Source organism: Sinocyclocheilus grahami, unplaced genomic scaffold (genome assembly GCF_001515645.1).
Source record: "Sinocyclocheilus grahami isolate Dianchi unplaced genomic scaffold, SAMN03320097.WGS_v1.1 scaffold262.1, whole genome shotgun sequence".
Classification (NCBI taxonomy): Eukaryota; Metazoa; Chordata; class Actinopteri; order Cypriniformes; family Cyprinidae; genus Sinocyclocheilus; species Sinocyclocheilus grahami.
Window position 1 is genome coordinate 397,906 of NW_015505441.1, and position 23,155 is coordinate 421,060.

General features: G+C 36.1%; 1 protein-coding gene across 1 annotated transcript in view; it reads left to right on the forward strand.

Moving 5' to 3' along the window:
* The window catches only part of LOC107599175 (sorting nexin-18-like), a 17,418-nt gene extending 6,264 nt beyond the window's left edge, over positions 1-11,154 (forward strand). Inside the window, exon 2 of the mRNA XM_016290691.1 lies at positions 9,613-11,154. Coding sequence (XP_016146177.1) covers positions 9,613-9,866 — 254 coding nt within the window. The 3' untranslated portion in view covers positions 9,867-11,154. The remainder of the gene's footprint in view (positions 1-9,612) is intronic.
* Positions 11,155-23,155: the final 12,001 nt, after the last annotated feature.

Sequence of the window (23,155 nt, forward strand, 5' to 3'; positions counted from 1 at the left end):
GCAGTTTATCTATGCATTTACACAGAACTATATTCAAACTGCGATCGCTCGTGGAGATAATAAATAATTAATTTCCATAGAGTTGTATCTATTTAGATGTTTATTGGGACAGGACTTGACGGATTATCTTACATGACTCCGTGTAGGGCTGCATGATTAATGGAATGCAATTGTCATGCGCATTTTGATAGTAATGCCGGTTCTGTAATCAGCAGGAAATCATCATCACATGCTTTCAGATTGAGCAGAATTTACTACACATAGCCGTAGTTCACTGACAAGTTACGCAAAAAAATCGCAGACGATTTTATTGCGTGATTCTGAAATCGTTCGCGATAACGACAGCTGTTTGCATAGCTTCTCAGTGAACTACGGCTCTGTGAAGTAAATGCTGCTCCATCTGAAAGCATGTGAAAATACCACATTTAATAACATATTTTTACCTCAGTGAACTACGTTCCTGGGTTTCTTCTGTGAGGCGTATTTGGAGTTTCAGCGCGAGAGTGCCCTCTGGCCTTTGGATGGAGATTTACTGCTGATCACAGAATTGCGCTTCACTATTGAAAGATACGCATCACAATCGCTTCTCTCGAATCGCGATCTCGATTCCATTTCGATTTATCGTGCAGCCCTAACTCCGTGAGTTTGTCTCTTTCTTAGAGCCAAGCTGCATAAACTGCATATCAGGCATTTATGTAATACATCTCATTTGTGCCTTAATGGCTGTTATGTTAAATAAAGTTTACTAACTACAGTAAATCAAGTACCCGTGCACGGCGTTGTTGTTGTCTTGTTTCTCCTCAGATGCGCTGCAATGGTGATCCTGCGCGCAATTCTCAAAACATCCACAAGAGGGCGGCGTTTATCGGTGAATCCGATATTATAAAAACCGATATCCGATTATTGTAAAATGCTTAAATATCAGGAAAAATATCGGTAAATCAATATATCGGTCGATCTTTATTTTAGATGTTTACATTTGGAAAATCTGTGCTTCCTGCATAAACCTGCCCCTGTTGGTTTGGCAGTAGCTTGCTTGCCCTACACAGTTACCTTGTTTAATTTCTTAATTCAAGTTATATATATTTTGTTCTATTTGTGTTATTTAAGTTAGGCTATTTATAATAAGTGAAGTGAAGTTTACTGTTAAGTGCACTGATGTCAGACTCATTTTGAATAATTTTTTAAGTTTATTACATCGGGGACATCGGCCCCCAAAAAAAACATATCGGTCGGGCTCTAATCAATACCATAAAACAACTGCACCTCAGATATAGTCTACAACCAATTAAACCACAACAGACCTCAGCAAACAACATATGAAAGCTTCTGATTCGCTTTTTACCTTTGTAAACCAATATAATGTTTTTGCTGTTTTTTGTTTTTTTGTGAGAGTATCAAATTTCAAGGCAGTCATAATGTCCATGGGGATAAATGGCTTTTATGGCTTTTTTATATAAAATACACATTAACACAGCATGTATTGATTTGTGTCACTATAGAGCCTCCACTAGCAATGGAATTGAAGGTAGAGGGCCATTAGTGAACATACTGACGTTGGTATTAATGGGATCCTTTTTTCCATTGCTTCTCTGTGATGTGCATTGAAGTATGTGGCTCTTTTGACAATGAGAGGAAATAATGACTCAGATGTGATGTGGTTATTATAGCTGGGGAAGTTAGCATTGTGCATAGACCCTCAACCACACACAGCAAGGCTAGCTAAAACCTGTTGCCAGTTTGACACATTTCCAGTGTTCATTGTGTTGTAGCAATGTCTAACATTATCTCCTGAGGTTAAGACTCTTTCAGTGTAATTTGCTTTCTCACCTTTTTCTCTCTTTCATGAAAGACAAGATTTTCTATAGTTTGCAATCTTCCAAGTCTTCTGAAGCCAAAAGATAGTTTTAGTGTAAGACAGAAGCTTCCTGCAAATTTAATCATTTTCCTATCAGAAACAGGTGAGTTTTGAATGCATCTTCCAAAAGTATTTGTATCTTTAATAATTAACTTGATTACATGATTATTGTAGGTGTTTGTCTGAAGCACTGTGAAAGAACCACCAGTCTAATTTAGCCAGTCCAGTCGAGTGAGTCACACATTCCTCAGACATTTTCTTTAAACTGAAAATGATGTCATTATCTACCCACCCTTTTTTGTTTGAAAGGACAAAAGGATTTCTCTTTTTTTTATTTTTTTATTACATAAATTAATGTTGAGCACGATTCAAAAAATGAATAGTTCAGCCATGAAACTCTGTTTGTGTTCTAATTGGTTCGTTCATTTCAATGTTCCCAGCCAATCGGATTCACATACTCATTACTGTTTACCTAACCAGGACGTATTCTATAAATACGGTGTCTGCACGTGGTGCGGGTCCTCATCTTAGCCCACCGCCTCCCCAGCACCACCTGCCTATCTGCTACAGGGATCTTCCTCTCTCTAGCAGCAGCAATGTGTTTCCTTTTAATTTTTTGATCTGAGCATTAGCAGATCTAGTCCACCAAGACCAAACATTTTTTTACATAAAGATTTTACAATCTAGGCCTATCCGAAGACATGTCATGACTTAATTTTTTATGCCCACCAAGGCTGCATTTTTTAATCACAGTAATTTTGTGAAATATTATCATATATAATATATTGAATGTTTTAAATAAATGTAATTCATTCAATGTGATGGCAAAGCTAAATTTTCAGCGGCCATCAATATGCTGGTTTGGTGCTCAAGAAATATTTATTATTAGTAGTAGTATGTAATATTTTGGTAAAAACTGACTTTTTTTTCAGTCTATAGTATTGTATAGTGTCTATAGTATTGTAGCAATGTCAAAAGTCTGCACAGTCACTTTTGATCAGGTTAATTCATCTACATTTTCAGCGGCCATCAATATGCTGGTTTGGTGCTCAAGAAATATTTATTATTAGTAGTAGTATGTAATATTTTGGTAAAAACTGACTTTTTTCAGGATTCTTTGAATAGAAAGTAAAAAAAAAATTGTGTCTATAGTATTGTAGCAATGTCAAAAGTCTGCACAGTCACTTTTGATCAGGTTAATTCATCTATGCTGAATACAAGTATTGATTATCTCTTTGTATGACAAAGAGCAGCTGGAATATTCTGCCTAGTATTTTCTTTTGTGTTTCAGTGAAGGAAGAAAATAATGCAGGGTTGGGAATGACATGAGTGTGAGTAACTGATGACAAAACATGGTTGTTGGGGTGAACGTTCAATGTTGTGGTGAACGACCATATTAATCCATCAACAGTGAGGGAAAGAACCTAATTGCTACTTTAAGCCTTCACTGTCACTGCTGTTTATCAGGAAGATGATGATTAGAGTCAGCCACCAAAGAAGAGACAGCAGCTTCTGAAATGGGCTGAAAGCTAAAATTCATTGGTCTCTATTCTGGCAAATGTCTTCTAATTCACAGCTGATGACTTTTGTATTATCCTCCTAATGCCCATGAATATAATGGTGCAATTCCAAAGCAAATTGGACTTGCTCTCACTTGCTTTTGCCAGTGTGTTCTGCATTTGCCTTCTCATTTGTTTGAAAAGCCAAATAATTTCTTTGTTTGTAAGGCTGGAATATATAATCGGCCACCTGTGTTATCATCCACCCAAAGTACCGTGTCAAATGTCATGATCCATGTCTGAGTAATATGGTCGGGAATCTGAATGGGACTTGTTCTCTAGTCTCAGTTCAACGGCAGTACTGTGTTATGTAATAGTAAATATTACGTAATGCCTGATGAGGTTCTGCGGCAGCAGGCTTTATAGCGGCCCAGTCGAGCGCAGCTTCCCACGTGTCTCTCCTCCTTTCTCAGACTATTTCCATACAACTGGTTTGCGCTGCAGCCTTGTAGTTAGGGTTGGGTACCAAAACCAATATGGCACCGGTACCTATGTAACCAGTATGTACTAGAACCGAATCAGAACGCAGATTTTGGTGCCATGCCTGAGCGATCGATTGAAATATTTGTCCTCTGGTTCTCCGAAACAGACGTAAGAAGCATCATCACTGGCACCGCACGTGAAAAATAATTTCCCTACTGAGAAAATGCACGTGAACTCAAGTCTGAAAGCTCTAATAATACAAATCCAACACGTCTTTGTAGTAACGAGAGTGTCCATGTTGTTTTCACATTCCGACTTAAAAGCACAACTCGGGAAATGAGAGCATCCGAGGAGAGCGTGAATGCAGTAATTACACTTGCTCTGATGGCAGCAGGTAGCCTTCCGTTAACTAAGCTAAACATGCTTAAATGAAAATGCCTAAAGCTAAACTTCCCTTGTATTCACATTTCTAAACCTGTTGTCCAACAAAAGAGAAAATTATAACCTTTTTACTCCACAACACCAGTCAAATGCTTCCTTTTGTGATCTGGTGAGGCTTCTTGTCACAGAATGAGGCAGAAAATATGTTCCATAGGCTACTTTAAAAAGAATACATCGATTAGCAATAGATTATAAATTAGGGTGACCCATACGTCCTCTTTTCCCCGGACATGTCCTCTTTTTGGACCTACAAAATATATATATTTTTTTTCATTTAAATTTATCTAGACTCTGTTTTAATGGTTAAATTAAAATTTATTAATCAAAAAAATTACAAAAACATGAAACTTACACAATTTAACAGCAATTTATTAAAGTTTAACAAATTTTTAAGGCAATATGAAATGTTTTTTTTTCTCTCCAATTTAATTTAATTTTTGCCAAAATGTGTTTTTCATTCATTTTCTGGATTCCATTTTAATGGTTTCATTAAATTTGACTAATCAAAAGCATCTCTAAATAATTGATTTAAAAATATATATTGTGTTGTGTATTTACATTTTTCTGGGAAATAAATTCTGGTAAACATTTTTTTTTTCTTTTCTGGTAAATATTCCTTAAAAATAATGTTTTAATAATTGTATTAGTAGTAGTATTAGATACTAGTCCATATTGCATTTTGATTTAAGTGTACTGACCTACTTTTGATTTATTCATCCAAAATTTGGCAAATTCCGTGACATTCTGCATTATGCATAAATTCCATTCCGCGATTCAGCATCGTGGAAATGCTACTTTGTGTAGTCTGATTACTTCCTTATAACATGTAAAGTCACATGGTTATTGTTAAATTTAAACTGTTATATTGTTACTTTTTCAAATAAGTGACATCATTTTTTAGCTTACTGGCTTTGTCTTGTTTTCTGAAGTATAACTAAAGTCAAGTCTACAAAACTATTAAAGAAATAAAAATTCGCCCTACATGTTATTGATCTTACTGTGAACAAATTATCCATGCATATTTTTCATTTTCAAAAAATGTTTTGAGCTTGTAATGTTTAATTAAGATGTCCTAAACTCAACCTTCTAGTGAAACTAGAAGGATACTAGAATTTAGAAACTAAAATTGTTAACTTAAACCCCGCTCCTATACAAACGACTGCAAGCTTGCATTAATTTTTAAATGCAGCAGCCACATCTTAAAATACCCATTAAAACAACTAATGATAAGAAAAAAAAGTCCCTGCTCTACATTTTTGTTCCTTTTTCGATAACCCGTTTTACTCTGATGTACATCACAATACGGAAGAAAAGATCTGTCTCTACTTCCGTTTCATTACGACTTTAACCAATGTTAATTGTCAACAACGTGACATTTATGTGTGTCCAGTTTTTTACAGTTGTGGTTCCTGTGTAAATACACTTGTCACATTTAAAAGTCTAAAATAACTTTACTGTATGTCAGAAAATGCCACAAGGGACAAACTTTGTCCACAGCAAAAACAACACAGTCCAATGTAAATAATGTCTGCAAGAGACTTCCACTCTCAAGGAAAAAGATGGTCTCAGGCTACGTTTACACGACAACAATGTAGTCAAAAACGGAAAAGTTTTTCCCTTGCGTTTTTAAAAAAAGTTTCACGTATATACACAACAACGTTTACACATATCTGCGAAAACGGGCAAAAACGCTGTATTAATTTTTTCAAAGATTCCCGTATTGGGTGTTTACACGGAAACGATAATGGTAGCGTTTTCAAAAACTTGCACTTTGAAACCCGTTTTCAAAAATATGCGTTTTCAGTCCCCAAAACGCCGTTGTCGTGTAAACGAACAGGCAAAACGCATAAAAAGTTTCCAGTTTTGGGCTGAAACCGTTGTCGTGTAAACGACCCCTCAGTCAGATTTAAAAATGTATTAAAAAATAATTTAATGCATTCGATTCCTTAAAAAGAAACATAAGTAGTAAAGAGATTGTAACACTTCACATTTAAAAGTAATGTTTTTACTGTATAACTGTCTTTCATCTTTGACCTGCATCTTGTCTTTCTATTGTGTGCTCTTTTGAACGGCATTTGTGAGAGTCAGGATGGTTGTGTGTGTGTGTGTCTGAGGAATTTCAGGGATCTGGGTTACACGGAAGTGAAGGCTTCTTTGGCCAGCAGGCAGAATGTGTGGCGTTTGGGGGGATGGGACGTTTGGGAATGTCTTGCATGTTTCTCCTCACTGAGGAGGGAAGTCAGCCATCTGCTCAATACTCCACTTTATCACGCAGATTTTAAAGTGAATAATTATATCATGACAGATCATGAGATACCTTGACAGACCATGAGACTCCTATACCTTTATTTGAATTGAAATAACTGGAACAATTTCTGTAATTTTAGAATAGGTTTATTTTAGTTTTATCAGTATTTTTTATATTTCGGTATATATCACCCCACAGATTGTCATATCCATCTTTGACTACAAGGCAACACAATTTATCACAAAACTGAATCATCTTTAACATAATACCAAATTACTTCAACGTTCTCATTCCAAGTTTTATTTGTCAAATGCACAACAATTGCTGTTGCATTTAGCAGTGAATTGTAACGTCACTTTGAGCATTTATGATTCAGCTGCATCGACTTTTTTGTAAACTCTAAATTTTTATTTTTGTTAGTTTCACTTCTAGTTTTTGTCTTCGTAGTTTTTTATTAACAAACTTGCTTCAGAGAACGTGTGTTACTGTTGAAGTTGGGAAATGTGATGATAGCCTTCTTATCTATACCACAAAGCCACTTTCTCAAGTAAAAACCATGTCTGCCATGAGTAAAACAGGAACCCTGACTGCCTGCCTGAGTGAGGGGGGTCAGGATGTCTTCATTCCCAAAGACAAACATAATGCACACTACCTTTCAAAAGTCTGGAGTTGGTAAGATTTTTTTCATGTTTTGAAAGAAGTCTCTATCCTTTACCAATATTTTATGATCATAAAACAGTAATATTGTAAAATATTTGTACAATTTAAAATAAATGTTATCTATTTGAATATACTTTAAAATGTAATTTATTTCTGTGATGGCAAAGCTGAATTTTCAGCAGCCATCATTACTCCAGTCTTTAGGCTCTAATGATCTCACATTCTTTCAGAAATCTTTTTGTGATCAATTTTATTAATCCTTACTGAATAAAAGTTGTTAGTTTTTTTACTATCCTACTGACCCCTGTAGTGTACACCGAGTATGTACTTAACAGCTGATATTTCACCAATATACAGTTATTCTCACCAGCATTTCTACACTCAAAGAACCAGTAACAGTTCTTCCTTCCAGTTAGATGCATTTCTCTTTCCTTATAAGGTGGAAGATCCTGTTTGATTACTATGACTGTTACTATGTCAAGTAACTCAGTGTGACATTAAATAGTTCATTCTCATTTCCCGTCATTGTATTGTGAACTAGGCTGATAAAAGTGACGTCTTTGACGTTCACTGATATTGTCGGAAATTTTATCACGGTCAGTACCGTAGTCTTTGTAACTAAAGCAATAAGCCCCAAGAAACCGTGGTTTACAGTGAATTTATAACAGCTAAGGGGCGTTTTTAGGCACGACGCGAAACCCCCTTTGCTGTTATAAATTCACTGTAAACCACGGCTTCATGGGGCTTATTGCTTTTATAAAACGGTTATTCCATATACGTAGTAAGGTTTCACAGAATAAAACAGAGCAAATTAAGTGTAATGATATAAATAAAAACAGTATACTTCCACCAAACAATGTAGTTCCTCAGAAACAGTTGTGGTTCCAACAAAGTGGTTGTCGAGCAACACACAGAAGTAAACAAAGGTGTATGTTTGTAGTGTAATTTACTACAGCTTCGAACGCGGCTCAACCAATCAGAATCAAGGACCGGAACTATCCGTTCTATAAAATAGTTTTTAGCATTTTGCTATATAAAGTTATTATACGTGTAAATTGGTCGCCATGATTTTGCCAAGTCAGACATGTTCCTGGATCAATATCTTTTGTTGTTCCTGGAACAGCATTACTGTCTAAAAACATTGACCCAAACCTATATAATTTATCCCAAAAATCAGAGGGAAATGATAGCTGAATAACAAGGGTGCAGCAGCACCTAACCCTTGTTGTAGCCTAAAACTGACAGTTCCTCTAAATGTATCCCTCAATTGTGATTGGTTTATTGGGATGTTGATCCATGAGCATGTTTTACTTTGTGAAATCACGTTCACCATGTAAATTAGCATATTATCTGTGATTCTGCAGTCAAACATTTCTGTAGAATGAAATTGTCAACTTACATTGCTCAGCTAATTTCACATCTCTCATATCACTCTGCAAGCTCTTTCCTTTCTCAAATCAATATTCTATGATCACTTATTTTTTAATTACTGAGTAGCCATGTATGTGGGGTAATGTACAGTCAGTTGGTCATTATAGCAAAATAAACACCCTCAAAGTGACCTTCTCACCCCGTCTGGGTTTAATTTGCGATAATGACTGGCTTATAGTACATTATTATATTGTATATGCTAGTGATAAACACTTCTCTTTTTCCTTCTTTATTTTTAGACTGCACAAAAAGTGTTTTTCCCTGCTAAGTCATTTCTACTAAGAAAAAGGCAGCCCTGTCTGTTGCTGATAATGCAAAAATGTTACCACAGTCTAGCTTTCTTAACAGGAAAACATGTGATTTTACTGCATTTCATGTAACTTCCATGTTCGAAGAGTTTGCAAGATTCTTTTGCAATAATGGCAGGGCTAGATACAGATGCCACATTGCTCATTTCTCATTCGCTTTACTTCCTCTTGTAGACGAAAGATCTGGAACAACAGATTTTAAACCAGCATTCATTTCAAACATACATTCAGTAGCACCAGCTGTAGTGAAATCAGTTATTTTTTTCCTTTTCTATTAGATTGAAGCGTGTTGGCTATAGCCAAGCATTTATTAAAGTAAACAATCATTAAAAAAATAATAAGAAGAAACTAATAACAAGCAATTGGACAAATAAAAAAGAATAGAACAAAGACAAGAAGAAATGAAATGGACAGTGTTAAGTTCTTCATCAGGAAGGTCTATTTACATAACTTGATGTGGTCTTATACTTCCCCAAACTATGAAAACACCTGGTCTAAAGTGTAGCAAACATGCTAGCGATAAATAGTAAATTGATAAATATATCATAAAGGTGACATCTTGGTCTCTTCACATTCATGCGGAAGTACAGACGAGTATAACCTGTTGAGCCATTTATCATAACTTTCCCCTTGATTGAATCTGAGTCAATATTTAGTCTCATCCTGGTTCCGCTCTCTTCACAGGTGCTCTGACGAAGGTGAAGGACAGCCAGAAGCATGTAGAGGAAGGGAAGATGGAGGGCCAGCAGGCAGATGGGATCAGGGAACGCTGCAACATCATCTCTTTCGCCACACTGGCTGAGATCCAGCACTTCCATCAGACTCGAGTACGGGACTTCAAGTCCCAGATGCAACATTACCTCCAGCAGCAGATCAGCTTCTTCCAGAAGGTCACAGGCAAGCTGGAGGAGGCACTGCAGAAGTATGACAATGCCTAAATGAACCCTGTTCGGATTGGATCAACAGAGCTTCACCTTGCCTGGCAGAGAGCCAGGCTCGAATTAGCCAGCCCCTAGCAATATACGACAAACCAAAAGTCTAAAATTTATGAAATCTATCCCCATACAATGAATGTCCATTATAAGGAACTGAAGATTGTTTGGGGCAAGTATATAATGAGTTTGGACTGTGTTTTCCACTGTGAAACTAACAAGGAAAACAGAGACACGAGAACAGAGAGTGTCGAATGTCTTCGATCCTGCTACTAATGTCATATTTTAAACATGTTCTTCACACGGATGAATGAGATATTGATATGACTCTAGGAGCTTGCGTGACTCCTTAAACACTCGAGACCCTCTTAGCATGTTTACAGACCCAACAGAGCCGCTGTCTTCACTGTTGTGCCTTTCAATCTTGTCCCGTTGGTATTTTTATCATTTCATAAAAAGAACTATATATTATTCTTATTCCGAGATTTGTTTTTATGAGGTTTGATTTTATTATCTTATACAAATGTCACTCCTGCTTATAATGGCAGGCAAAGGAGTAGCTGGCTCGTGTTTGGAGATGAGAGTGGGAGTAGCTGGACATAATGCCCAAAATTGGTATCTCGTCTGATTTATTTCCCCTCCCCCTCCCCATGATATTTTTATTCCAGTGCAAAACAGAATGTGCATTTGAGAGAAAAAACAGTAGCCGTCGTCAGATCACCTGCCATCACAATTGAGCAGGAGCCTAAAAAACAGACTCAGGATAACAAGAGTTCATTTTGGACATCATTTTTTCAGACATAATACTCAAAACTAATGGTCCCAAGGTGCTCAGAGAATCCAGTTTATTTTCTACTGCACATTTTTACTTCTCATTGTGCAGGATAAACTACACCTAGATGTCCTGAATTGTTAAAGATTCCAAATAAACTGCTCCCCTAACTGCTTGTTGCATTGAATCTATTTTTGTATTGTATGTGTTTTGAGCTAGGCATTTCAAACTGTTTTCCTAAAAGAGCACATTTCATTCTTCACCTGTTTTTTCCTCTTTCCCTGGTTTATCGAGTATATATGATCAATATTGACGCAGTTTCAGTGCAAACGTGAGTGTTGTGTCGAAGGAAGGAGGAAAGCTTTTAAAAACGCATCTTCTTACTGGTGTTGCTGCATGAAATGTGAAAATGGATGCAGATGTTTATGTCAACACTATCATGAGGTTCGGCTGAAAAGATATTTCCACTTTGTACATGATGATAATAATGATGATAGACACTTGTGATTGTTCATTTGCATCAGCAATAAAGAACATTCTTTTTAAAGTGAAGTGATGTGTAGCCAAGTATGGTGACCCATACTCAGAATTTGTGCTCTGCATTTAACCCATCCAAGTGCACACACACACTCCCAGAGCAGTGGGCAGTCAAATATTGCTGCGGCACCCGGGGAACAGTTGGGGGTTTGGTGCCTTGCTCAAGGGCCTCAGTCTTGGAAGAGTGCTGGTTATTCGTGGACTTAATGGTCCTTTACCATCTACTCATTTGATGCTGTTTGAAGTATCAGTCAGTAGGTGATTGCTGTCAGTTATGAGCAGGGTTTAAATTGGGCCGGGGCCGTCCGAGGCTGAGCCCTGGCACATAAACTCCAGGGCTCGACATTAACGCTTCATTAATGCAAGACAAGTAGCCTGATTAAAACATCAATAACCAAAAATAACTAGGCAATCACTATAACGCAAGTATTATTATGATTTTATTACATTTAGACTAGAGTAAGTGGCGAATAGCAGATATAGCAACTGAACATAAAGCATCTATTGACAGTATAAGGAGTCAGTAGGTGATTGCTGTCAGTTATGAGCAGGGTTTAAATTGGGCCGGGGCCGTCCGGGGCTGAGCCCTGGCACATAAACTCCAGGGCTCGACATTAACGCTTCATTAATGCAAGACAAGTAGCCTGATTAAAACATCAATAACCAAAAATAACTAGGCAATCACTATAACGCAAGTATTATTATGATTTTATTACATTTAGACTAGAGTAAGTGGTGAATAGCAGATATAGCAACTGAACATAAAGCATCTATTGACAGTATAAGGTTGCGCTACTGAGGCGAATCTCCCGCAGCCTCTCCAGGAGAAATCAAAACGCGCAACACTAAGAAACTCAGCATGCTGAGGTAAAAATTCTAAATGAAAAGTTTTTATATTTAAAATACAGTTAGTTAGGTAACATCACACAACATTTTCATCATTAATGGTTCAATAAGCAAGTAGAATAATATTAGGTCACTTACGTTTTAGGCGGAAACACAGCGCATCTTACAACAAGCAGCCGATTCATTGCTGATTGATTGTGTTTTGAACGAATCGGTTGAGTCAAAGTTTCATTAGCCCATGCATAAACATCTGATGAATCAGCCTTTTCGTTTGAATGAACAACCATCGTTTGAATGAACAACTCAATGACTCAATCATTAAGCGCTCACTACTGGCGTTTTCATTTTGTTTAAAAGTATCATTTCCACCATCATTTCTTGTTTGTATATTCAAAAATATTTAAAACAATCTCATAACATTATTTAATCCAGTTGTGTTTTTTCAGTGTAAATGATTTAATTTGATAAAGTATAGATAAAAACAATCACAGTATTATAACTGAATTTATAGATTAAATGTAAGAATTTGAAATGACAGATGAATGAGGTTCGGGGGAAAATGCCCTCTATAAAGGTTTTTAAAAAATGCCCATGGATTAAATGAATCAGTAAAAAAACATGCAGATTTATATGGCACAGCTGATAGAAAACTGATAAGAATATTGCTTCAGAATAAATCATATTTAATTTAATTATAAAGTGTGTGAGTTTGTGTGTGTGAACTGTATGTATGTATGTATGTATATGTATATATGTGTGTATACACACACACACACACACACACATAAGCCTGACACCCTAGAGCCTCCCCGCATAATAAATTATATATGATATGATATATAACACTTTATTGTCAGACGAGTCTGAAATTTTTCTTGCATGACAGTATCTGTGTTTACAACAATCAACATCCTTTAAACAACAACATGCACTTCATCCACACACAAACAAAACACAAGATACATTACACTCCCTTAAACATTACATTATGCCTTACCCTCCTACTACACTTCTACAACTACCCATGTTCACATTACTCTTGATTTTTGATTAAGAGTCTTATTCAACTCCAGGATCGCCTGATGCACAAAAGAGTGTTTCAGCCTAACTTTGTTGAATCTTGGGACTCTGTACCTCCTGTTTGATGGTAATAATTCAAACTCATTATGCAGAACATGATTAGGATCAGAAACTATCTTGTTAGCCAGTCCTAACAAATTATTATAATAAGCTGAATCATAGAGCTTCTCAAGGGGCTGACCTACAATCCTTGAGCACATTTTTAATTGATTGAACAGCTTTGTTTTTAGCATAACAGACAAACTCCTATACCAAATGGAGTTGCAGTATTGCAGTACACTCATTATCACAGACATAAAGAACAACAGAAGAACCTGCTTTCTTACTCCGACTGACCTAAGACGACGAAGAAAGTAGATTCTCTGCTTTGTTCTTTTACAGAGAGCATCAATATGATCTTTCCATGATAACATATCGTCAATCATCACTCCTAAATACTTGTATGTTTTAACCTGTCTGATTTTTCCATTATGAATAAAAACAGGCATTATATAAGTATCAAATGTATATAAATTCCAATTTAACCCCTGGTTGCGAGTGATTTTTCGGTTGGCGATGTGGTAATGAGAGGAGTGTTCACTGTGAATAGTGACAAATGCCTTTTTCAAGGCCAAGCCGTGGGAACGCAGTCTGTTTGCCAGACCTGCCTGCTCTTCTAGTTGGCCCGGGCACAGCCGCTTTCCTCAGCACTGGCTTTAAACACTGAAGCACGCTCCGCTTTCAGCGGGACGGGTCTCCAGGAGGTGTGCCAAGCAAGCAATGCCAGCCATGGGCACTCCTGTCTCAAAGTCCTCACTTTACTGGAGATCTTTGAGATTTCCGAAATAAAAAGGGCACATTGATCCAAAACATCAGTATCAAGCTAGTCCAGACGCATGAAGCATCCTGCTTTGCTTTATTTTACAATATTGTTATTCAAGCTTATCAAACGCAATGGTGTGATGCTTAGGAATGCAATAAATGTCGCCCAGTTTGGTCATTTCATGTGATTTTACCTTTTTCTGCCATTATTTTCTTACCGGTCCAAACTCAGAAACAGCTTGGATTAAATAATGTCTTGTTCTTTTCCTGTTTAGGCTACGTCACCCAGCATTTCTCAGTGTGAGCGCATCTGTTGTGTAATTGTGCTAGCATGTGACTACGCCGTTAGGGTTGTGCTCACCAGTCAGGGCGCACATCTAGTGTCACAATATATGCACATATTGAACACTTGAGCCACAGCACAAGGCATGCAGCTCTGTGGGTGCCAAAATGCTAGCTTTAAATGGCATTCCAGATGTTTGCAACTGCAGGAACACAGTACATTTCAAAAATACCACATTCACTTTAAATTCGATCTAATGTAAAATGTTAAATAAATAATGAATGAATCATCATAATAGCTGTTCCCCATCAAATATATATATATATAGAGAGAGAGAGAGAGAGAGAGAGAATTATTAGAACTTAATTTATATTTTATTTTAATATTTTATTTAACTTTACATTTTTATTAAGATTTTAGAACCTCTGTGATAAGGTCATTCGTAATACTAGTGATGAGTGAGTTTTCAGTTTTCGTAACAGCTAAATTGGAGTCCTGAGATTCTTTCACGTATTAAACTCAATTTCAATTCCACCCTCTTGAGGAATGCTGCTGCCACGAGCCAGAAGGAAAACATCTGAAAACAAAATTAAAATTCCTCCCTAATAATTGAAGAACATTAAAGTCACAGCAGCTCACTGAGTATGTCTAAATTGCAAATGGATTTCTATATTGCTGATGCTGGACTGTATCAAACCTTATTTGAGAAACACACAAACAGTGAATGCTGTTCCTTGTTACTTGGCTGATATGTTTATCATATTACCATGAGTGGGTTTATAATGGCTCAGACATAGACCTAACTGCAGAAAAACAAATGTGTTGTCTTATATCTTTTTTTGGAGATATTTATACTTTTAGGCAAGTTTTACATGGAAAGAAAGCCAGCACACAAAAAATAAATAAATATAGTGTAAAGCAATATACTCTTAGGTGATGTTAAAAAGGACATATGAACTGTACAACACTCTTAAAAATAAAGATGCTTCACGATGCCATAGAATAACCTTTATGTCTAAATGGTTCCAAAAAGAACCTTTAACATCTGAAGAACCGTTCTGTTTCACAAAAGGTTATTTGTGGCAAAAAAAGGTTCTTCAGATTATAAAAAGGTAATAAAGAGATGGTTCTTTAAAGAACCTTTGACTGAATGCTTCTTTGTGGAACCAAAAATGGTTCTTCTATGGCATCGCTTGAAGCACCTTTATTTTTAAGAGTGTACCATTCAGGTATTTTGGGTTTGATACAGGTGCATCTCAATAAATTAGAATGTCATGGAAAAGTTCATTTATTTCAGTAATTCAACTCAAATTGTGAAACTCGTGTATTAAATAAATTCAGTGCACACAGACTGAAGTAGTTTAAGTCTTTGTTTTTTTTAAATTGTGATGATTTTGGCTCACATTTAACAAACAAATTAGAATACTTCATAACATTTTTAGTGAATTGTTGTCCTTGTCAATGATTGTCTTCTGGACAACTGTCAGATCAGCAGTCTTCCCCATGATTGTGTAGCCTAGTGAACCAAACTGAGAGACCATTTTGAAGGCTCAGGAAACCTTTGCAGGTGTTTTGAGTTGATTGGCATGTCACCATATTCTAATTTGTTGATAGTGAATTGGTGGGTTTTTGTTAAATGTGAGCCAAAATCATCACAATTAAAAGAACCAAAGACTTAAACTACTTCAGTCTGTGTGCATTGAATTTTTTTAATACACGAGTTTCACAATTTGAGTTGAATTACTGAAATAAATGAACTTTTAATTAATTAATTAATGTTTTTGAAATGCATCTCTTATTCTCGCCAATACTGTATTTATTTGTTAAAAAATACAGTAATAATGTTAAATATTATTACTATTCAAAATAAGCATTTTCTATTTTAATATATATTAAAAAGTAATATATTCCTGTCAAAATCTGAATTTTCGGCAGCTGTTTCTCTAGTCTTCAGTGTCACATAATCCTTCAGAAATTAGGAAAAAAAATACTGTAAAATCTCAATTATTTTACATTTTATTCACAATTTTTAGGCTTAGATTTGGTAATAATAAATAATGATAAAAAGAAACAATAATTCCATCATTAAATGAATCAAAATACATGTCCCATTTCTCTATAGATTTTCCTGACAAGAAGTGTTGATGATCTTTAATTATGCATGAGTTCATGACATGCTGCAGTATTTCCTGGTCAATTGTATGCAGTGCTACAGTTTCCCAGCATACCTGAGCAGTGCCAGGAACTTGCTGCCTGAACTTCTGCTTCCAATCACAGGGCTTTGATGTGTACTTGACCTGCTGAGGGGATGTGGACTCCACACCATTCTTATAGCCTACAGGATGGCCTTTACTGGAAAACCCCAGAAAACCACTCCACACACTGCGTGACTGCAGATTCCAATGTTAGGTGTTCATATCCTTGGTTTTTACCATAGAAATTCCCATCAAACTATACCATGTTCTCATGAGATTTTGAGGTCATTAGAAAATGAGCTGTTTTGCATCCCAAGAGGAACTAGTGTTCACGGGAACACACTCCTTTCAACCCACACAGTACAGGGCTACGTTTCCCAAAAGCATCGTAAGCCATCATAACCAATGGAGCTAGGCTTGCAGTGCTTTTGGGAGACGCAGCCCAGGTCAATAACTTTAATTTAATTTACTTTCAACAGGTTTTGCATTCCACCAACATAAAAAAGTGAGTAAATAATAGCAGTATTTTATTTTTGAGTGAAATATTCCTTTAAGAGCAGGTGCTGCTAAATTCACTTGAAAGTGTTTAATTCCCATCAATGGCAAAGAGGAATTTGTTACTTCTATTAAAAACTGCACCACTGTCTGTGATTCATTAGCAAATAGCATTAGCACGCAAAAAAATGAAAAGAAATGCTGAAGCATGTCACAAGGCTCAGATAGAGTTGCACCATGTGAACTTCAGATCAGATTGTCTCAGCGCTGTGAATCACCCAATTATCAAATGTGTTTAGCCCACTTCCTGTGTGTTTTAAATACACTCTGTCAGTCTGCTCACGTGATTCTTGTGCTTTGACAGATTAATACAGTTAATATAGACCCTAGAATAAGTATGAGCTCCCGAACCAGACCAAAAATATCCATTAAATATACAGGCGATTCAAGCAAGCTCTTTGTCACTGTATCTTTGCAGCAAAAATTCAGCCAGCGTTGACTTTTCAGTGAGCAGCCCTTAAGCATTACAAGCAGCGATATCCCATGAGGTAATACTGGCGGTGCACAGCGGACCATTAACTTGACCTGCCCACTCTCAAGTGAAGTGAACACGCACTACATTATTCTTAAAGCAGGGTTTGTATATTATTTTACTTTACTTTTTCTTTGAACAAACAGAAAGTGGGCTAAACACATATGATATATGTGTGATTCACAACAAGACAATCTGATGAAAGTTCACATGGTGCAACTCTATCAAAGCCTTGTGACTTGCTTCAGCATTTCTTTAAGTGGTAATGATATTTTCTAATAAATCACGGGCAATAGTGCAGTTTATTCAATTTTTTTAGACGATTTTTCCTCGGAACTCTGAATTACTATTTATTTTCATTTCAGATTTTTTTCTTCTTTGAACATTTTAGCCTATTGACAATTCTAATTTAGTTTTTCTTGGGTTTTTGTACATCTAAAATGACTCTAATACTGACTTTAATAATAAAAAAAGTAACAAAAATATTTTCTAAATAATATTGAATTTATCACAGTATAAATGGGTCTTCATGCATTAAAATATGTTGCTGCCTATATTTTTGGAAGAGGTCCCTCACAAGATGATCAGACTTGGCAGAAAGGTCTGAAATGTGAGAGCAGTGGGCATTCTTCATCGCTGCTGTGCTGTTTTTATAGCCCCACACAAGAAGCCCGCTCTAGCAGTGCCTCAAAAACGCTGACTGCTTCCTCCTCTCTCTGCCTGCTGGCCAAGAGCTCTGAACACACACACACAGGTTTGTTTTTGTGAAAAGTGGGGACATCCCATAGGCGTAATGGTTTTTATACTGTACAAACCGTATATTCTATTGCCCTACACCAACCCTACCTCTAAACCTACCCCTTACAGGAAACTTTGTGCTATTTCAGATTTTCAATACACTCCATTCTGTGTGATTTATAAGCGTTTTGAAAAGTGGGGACATGGGGTAATGTCCTGAAAAGTCACCTTCTCCTTGTAATACCTATGTCATACCTTTGTCATTATACAGATGTATGTCCTCATTTGTCACAAACACGCGCGCACACACACACACTGTTGATGAAGTGTGTGAACCTGAGAAAAGCATGATTTAGCTCTCTTTCAATAATCTCCAATTTTACAAAAATCTAAATTCAGAAAACAAAAGATGGCAGTGCATCATTTCTTATCTTAATTGCACAAAACACCAAATTTAAGGTCTTGGGACTATGACATTCTTCATATAAGCATTAATATTAAATAATGTTCTGGGCATTGATTTTGTCAGACTCTGTGTAGATATTATCTTCCTTTTTTTAAATTTAACACTAATTGGAGCTGAGGTTTTTTTTTCATAAAACAAGACAAGGTGAGTTTAAGTGAAAAATTAGGTAATGTAACACCACTGCTGCTCCTGTGTGTACACAGACATGTCCATTGCCATATTCTTGTTGGTGAGATGTCATGTGATATTTCAAGTCTCATTTGTTTGTCTGAAGTGTTGGAGTGACAATTATAGTAAATTGCAGAAATCTGAAGCCTAAAAATGTCCCAGGTCACCCTGATTCACCCTATTGATTCCCATTGACCTGTCAGAAAGCTGAACCTCTTGAATAAGAAACAAGAAACTTTAATGTGTTTGCTCAAAGGCCTGTACATCTTTCTTTCTTTTTTTGTTAGAAGAACAATTTAAACAGCATCATTTAAACTGCTTTTTTCCACCCAACATAAAAATTGTGCAGACTCACTTACTGTAAGTGTGTAAGGGTGTTTTCAGTGAAGATACTGTGTCCTCACCCACAACTGTGAAATTCTATCTCCTAATGTTACATTTCACATCCATACTACATTTAGACTCAGTTTACTAAGGCCATATTCGGGTGTGTTTGAGAATTAGTTTAGATTGTCGAGAACTGAGTTTAGAACAAGCTCTTCTTGTCTTAACCTTTGTACTTCTGGGAATTGGTGTTCATTTCATGTGAATGTTTTTACTGATAGGCTGAACACTGGAAAACATACAGTAAGTACTGCTTACTTTACTGGACGCATTTTCATTAATTGAAATTAAATATAAAATATGAAATACTTAAAATGTAAACAAAATAATAATAATAAAAAATAATAATAATTCAACTTTAAAATGAAAATCTAAAAGTAAAGGCTAATTCCGAATATTAATAAATACTTATATATTTTTAATAGTATATAAATAACACTGTGTTCATGGTAAGAGAGAGAAAAACGAATTAAAAATATATTTAATATGTCTATCTAGGTTAGTATTTTACCTGCTGCATACCAAGCCTTATACTGTAGATCTTATATGTAAGAGTGGGAGTGACATTCTCATTCGAGAGCGTTTGATTGGACAAAAATCTGTGTAGTGCAAGATGAGTCAACAATTACTTCCACAAATTTTCCCAGACTGTGAATTTTAGAGGTAAGTTACCATCTAAACATTTAGAAGTACCCTAGCATAGTTCAAATCAGATGCTGGAGCTCAACTTCCCTTAAACACTCTTACTGGCATGATTATCTCGCATCTAATTAAGACTTCGGGGATCCAAGAGAGTCAGTCCTCTGTTGCTGGGCAGCTCTTCGTGATCTGGAGGGCTTAAACTAATTATGTTTCCGTCTCTCGGGATTCTTCTTAACAAATCATAGCTCAGAATGAGTCATGTAGTCACCACAGCCAAGTGAGAACATGCTCAGCTCCTTTTCTTATAGGAATCCGAACTCATTTACAGCAATTAGCTCTTCTACTACTAAGAAAAAGGAGGGAAATCATTACAGATAATAGATCATGTGTTTCTACACAATGGGATTTATTAAGAGGGCTAGCCTTTTGTTCTTTTTGCCCAATCACTGAAACGCAATATATAAAGAGATAATTTTACATAATTATAAAGCTACTGTCAAACCTTTTCAATGAAGAGTATTTGTGAAGTTGATTTAGGTGTTGTTTCCTTTCATGCATTGACACTGTCTGGACTTCATTTAATCACAGAGTAAGCAGATAAACCACTGTTAAGGTGACATATCAGATGCATATCAGTGTGAATCATCCCGACACTGATGTCCTTAACAGAACCGGTTTCACAGTGTCACGTTTGTAAGGTCAGCACATTGCAGGCTTCACGTTTGGCATTGTCTCCAGCTTGCATTGTTTGTAATGCAAACCAGTTGAAACAATAGGAAACAATATTCAATCACATTCATGCTGCTTGTGACAGAGAATGCATTTTATTACATGTGTTGTTTTAATTATGATATTATAATAAAAAATTTTGACTTTTTATTAATAGTATCTATTTATTTTTTATTATTTATTTTAATCACAAACACTTTTTGACTAAATGAGCTGTTCATTAACTGAACTGAGCAGAGATCTCAGCGTGCATCTGGAAAGTGGTTAAAAAAGCCACTTTTAGAGCCTATTAACTGAAATCACAGTAATTAAATACGAGGAATGAAGTATCACAGCAATTACATCCCCAGAGGCACCTCACTGTTTTTAATCTTTGTGTAATTTCTAAAAGGAGAAGAGCTCTAAATTGTACAAGGCAAAAAAGCCACAACATCCATCTAAACAAAGAAATTGCATCTGAAATAAGGTCTATACTGATTAATTTAAAGGGGTCATATGATGCAAGTTTTCCTTTCTCTTTGGAGTGTTACAAGCTGATTGTGCATAGATAAGATCCCTAAAGTTGCAAAGACTTAAGTGTTAAACCCAAAGAGATATTCTTTATAAAACTTAAGACTGGTCCACACCCTCCTAAAACCCCCGTTTAAACACGCCCCCACATATCTACGTCACGATGTGGGAAGATTTGCATAACGCCACCCAAACGTTCACGCAAAGAAAGAAGGTGTAACTTTTATTCTTGCTGTAGTATTGTTGCTGCCGCCGCCGCCATGTCGTGGAGATGCTGTGTGTTTCGTTGTGAAAGCGAAACTACTTTGTTTGGTCTTCCAAAAGAGGACACAACTAGAACTGTTCCTGAACAGTTCAACCCAAATATTCAGATGTGTGCACTGCAGCGCATTTTACGGAGGACTATTTCCTGAACCTGGGAGAGTACGTTAACTAATGCCGGTTGTGCACAAAGGCTGTTTCTATAAAGTGGGGCAATTCCAAATTTGCAAGGACAGTCTGGCGCTTCTGACTCACAGACTGTCAGTACGTTTTCATATTTAAAGAATTTGCCACTGATGATTCAAACGCGAGTTTTGAGCAGTGTAGAGTAGCGCTTGTTGTTTGTCGTTTCTCTGATCACAAATGCAGACATGGTTTTATGTTTACGCGGCGCGATACGCAACACAACGCGTAAAAAGACAGTATAAGTCATTATAATCCGTAATAATGTCCCCACTGGATGCAACAAATGCCTCATTTATAATGGGTTTTATTGGTTTTGTCTCGTCGCTCTGGGACACGGCATTACATGGTAAGGGGCAGAACATTCCCGTCACACGCTTGAGGTATTCGTACACGCTTGTGCGGCCCATCACAACGCACTGGATAGCTGGCCAATCAGCTTACACCTCGCTTTTCAGAACGATGAGCTTTGTAAAAATCGACGCGTTTCAGAAAGGCAGGGCATAGAGGAGCAACAATAATGTATACCATTTAATTTAATAATTTTGAACCATAAACCGCATAACCACATTGCATTACACCAAATACACAAAATAATGTTATTTTTAGCAACGTCATATGACCCCTTTAACTTGACCACATTTTGCTTACCCAAGAAAAGATGACAGGAGTCTAAATGGCTGGATTGCAGAACATGCTCTATTTACTGACAAACAGAACTATTCAGTGTATCAGACAAATGACTCATAAATGAGGGAAAATATACAGTAACAAAGAAAAATATTCTGAAGAACTGCTGAAAATACAATGTATTCAGTTCCAGCTTGTTTAAAATTTGCACTGACATTTCTGTACAATACAGATGTCACAGTGGCCATATAGCATGATGCGTATTCAAAAACTAATTCCTAAATGTAGCGATATGACCACAGCTGCAACAATTTATTGAAAATACTGAAATTAGTTCATATTTTGGATACTATATGTAGTTCAAATCAAGCAACAGTGTTTCATTTACCACAAATAAAGAGATTAGTGGTAAGAATCCAGTGGTTTCATCCCATTGCATCATTTAAAGATGCATGGTATTACTTCTAAGAGGAAGTTCCTGAGAGTATAATAACTTTTATATAAACATTCAATTATAACACACATATGTAATACGCCAAGTAAAACGTACCCAAAATATACAGAGTTGTGCTGTTTAAATATGCACACCACACACAGATTCTCTCAGTGCCAGAATAAATGTAATTATAATATTTTTTAGAAACTCTAATATCATAAATAAATATCCTTACAGCTTTAAATAATTTCAGTAAACAAAACATAGTACCACATACTTTTATCCCATTGAAATGATTTCAGTGAAATACATTGTTTTATGTTTTGATTTTGTCATTTTCTTATTATGAGGCTATCTGATTTGAGGTAGACACAAAAATGACTTTTAAAACGCCCAGCATCACTTGTGTCTTTAGCAAATGCACAAAAATACAAAATAACCTTCTCAAAAAATACAACAGAACTTTCTCAAATACTTAAGTTTGCCAAAGAGGATTAAAAAAATATTTAAAGTGTGCATGAAATGGCAATTGATCCGTTTTCTAAATGCATGTTATTGGTCTTACTGTGAATGATTTATCCATGTATAACTTTAATATATATATATA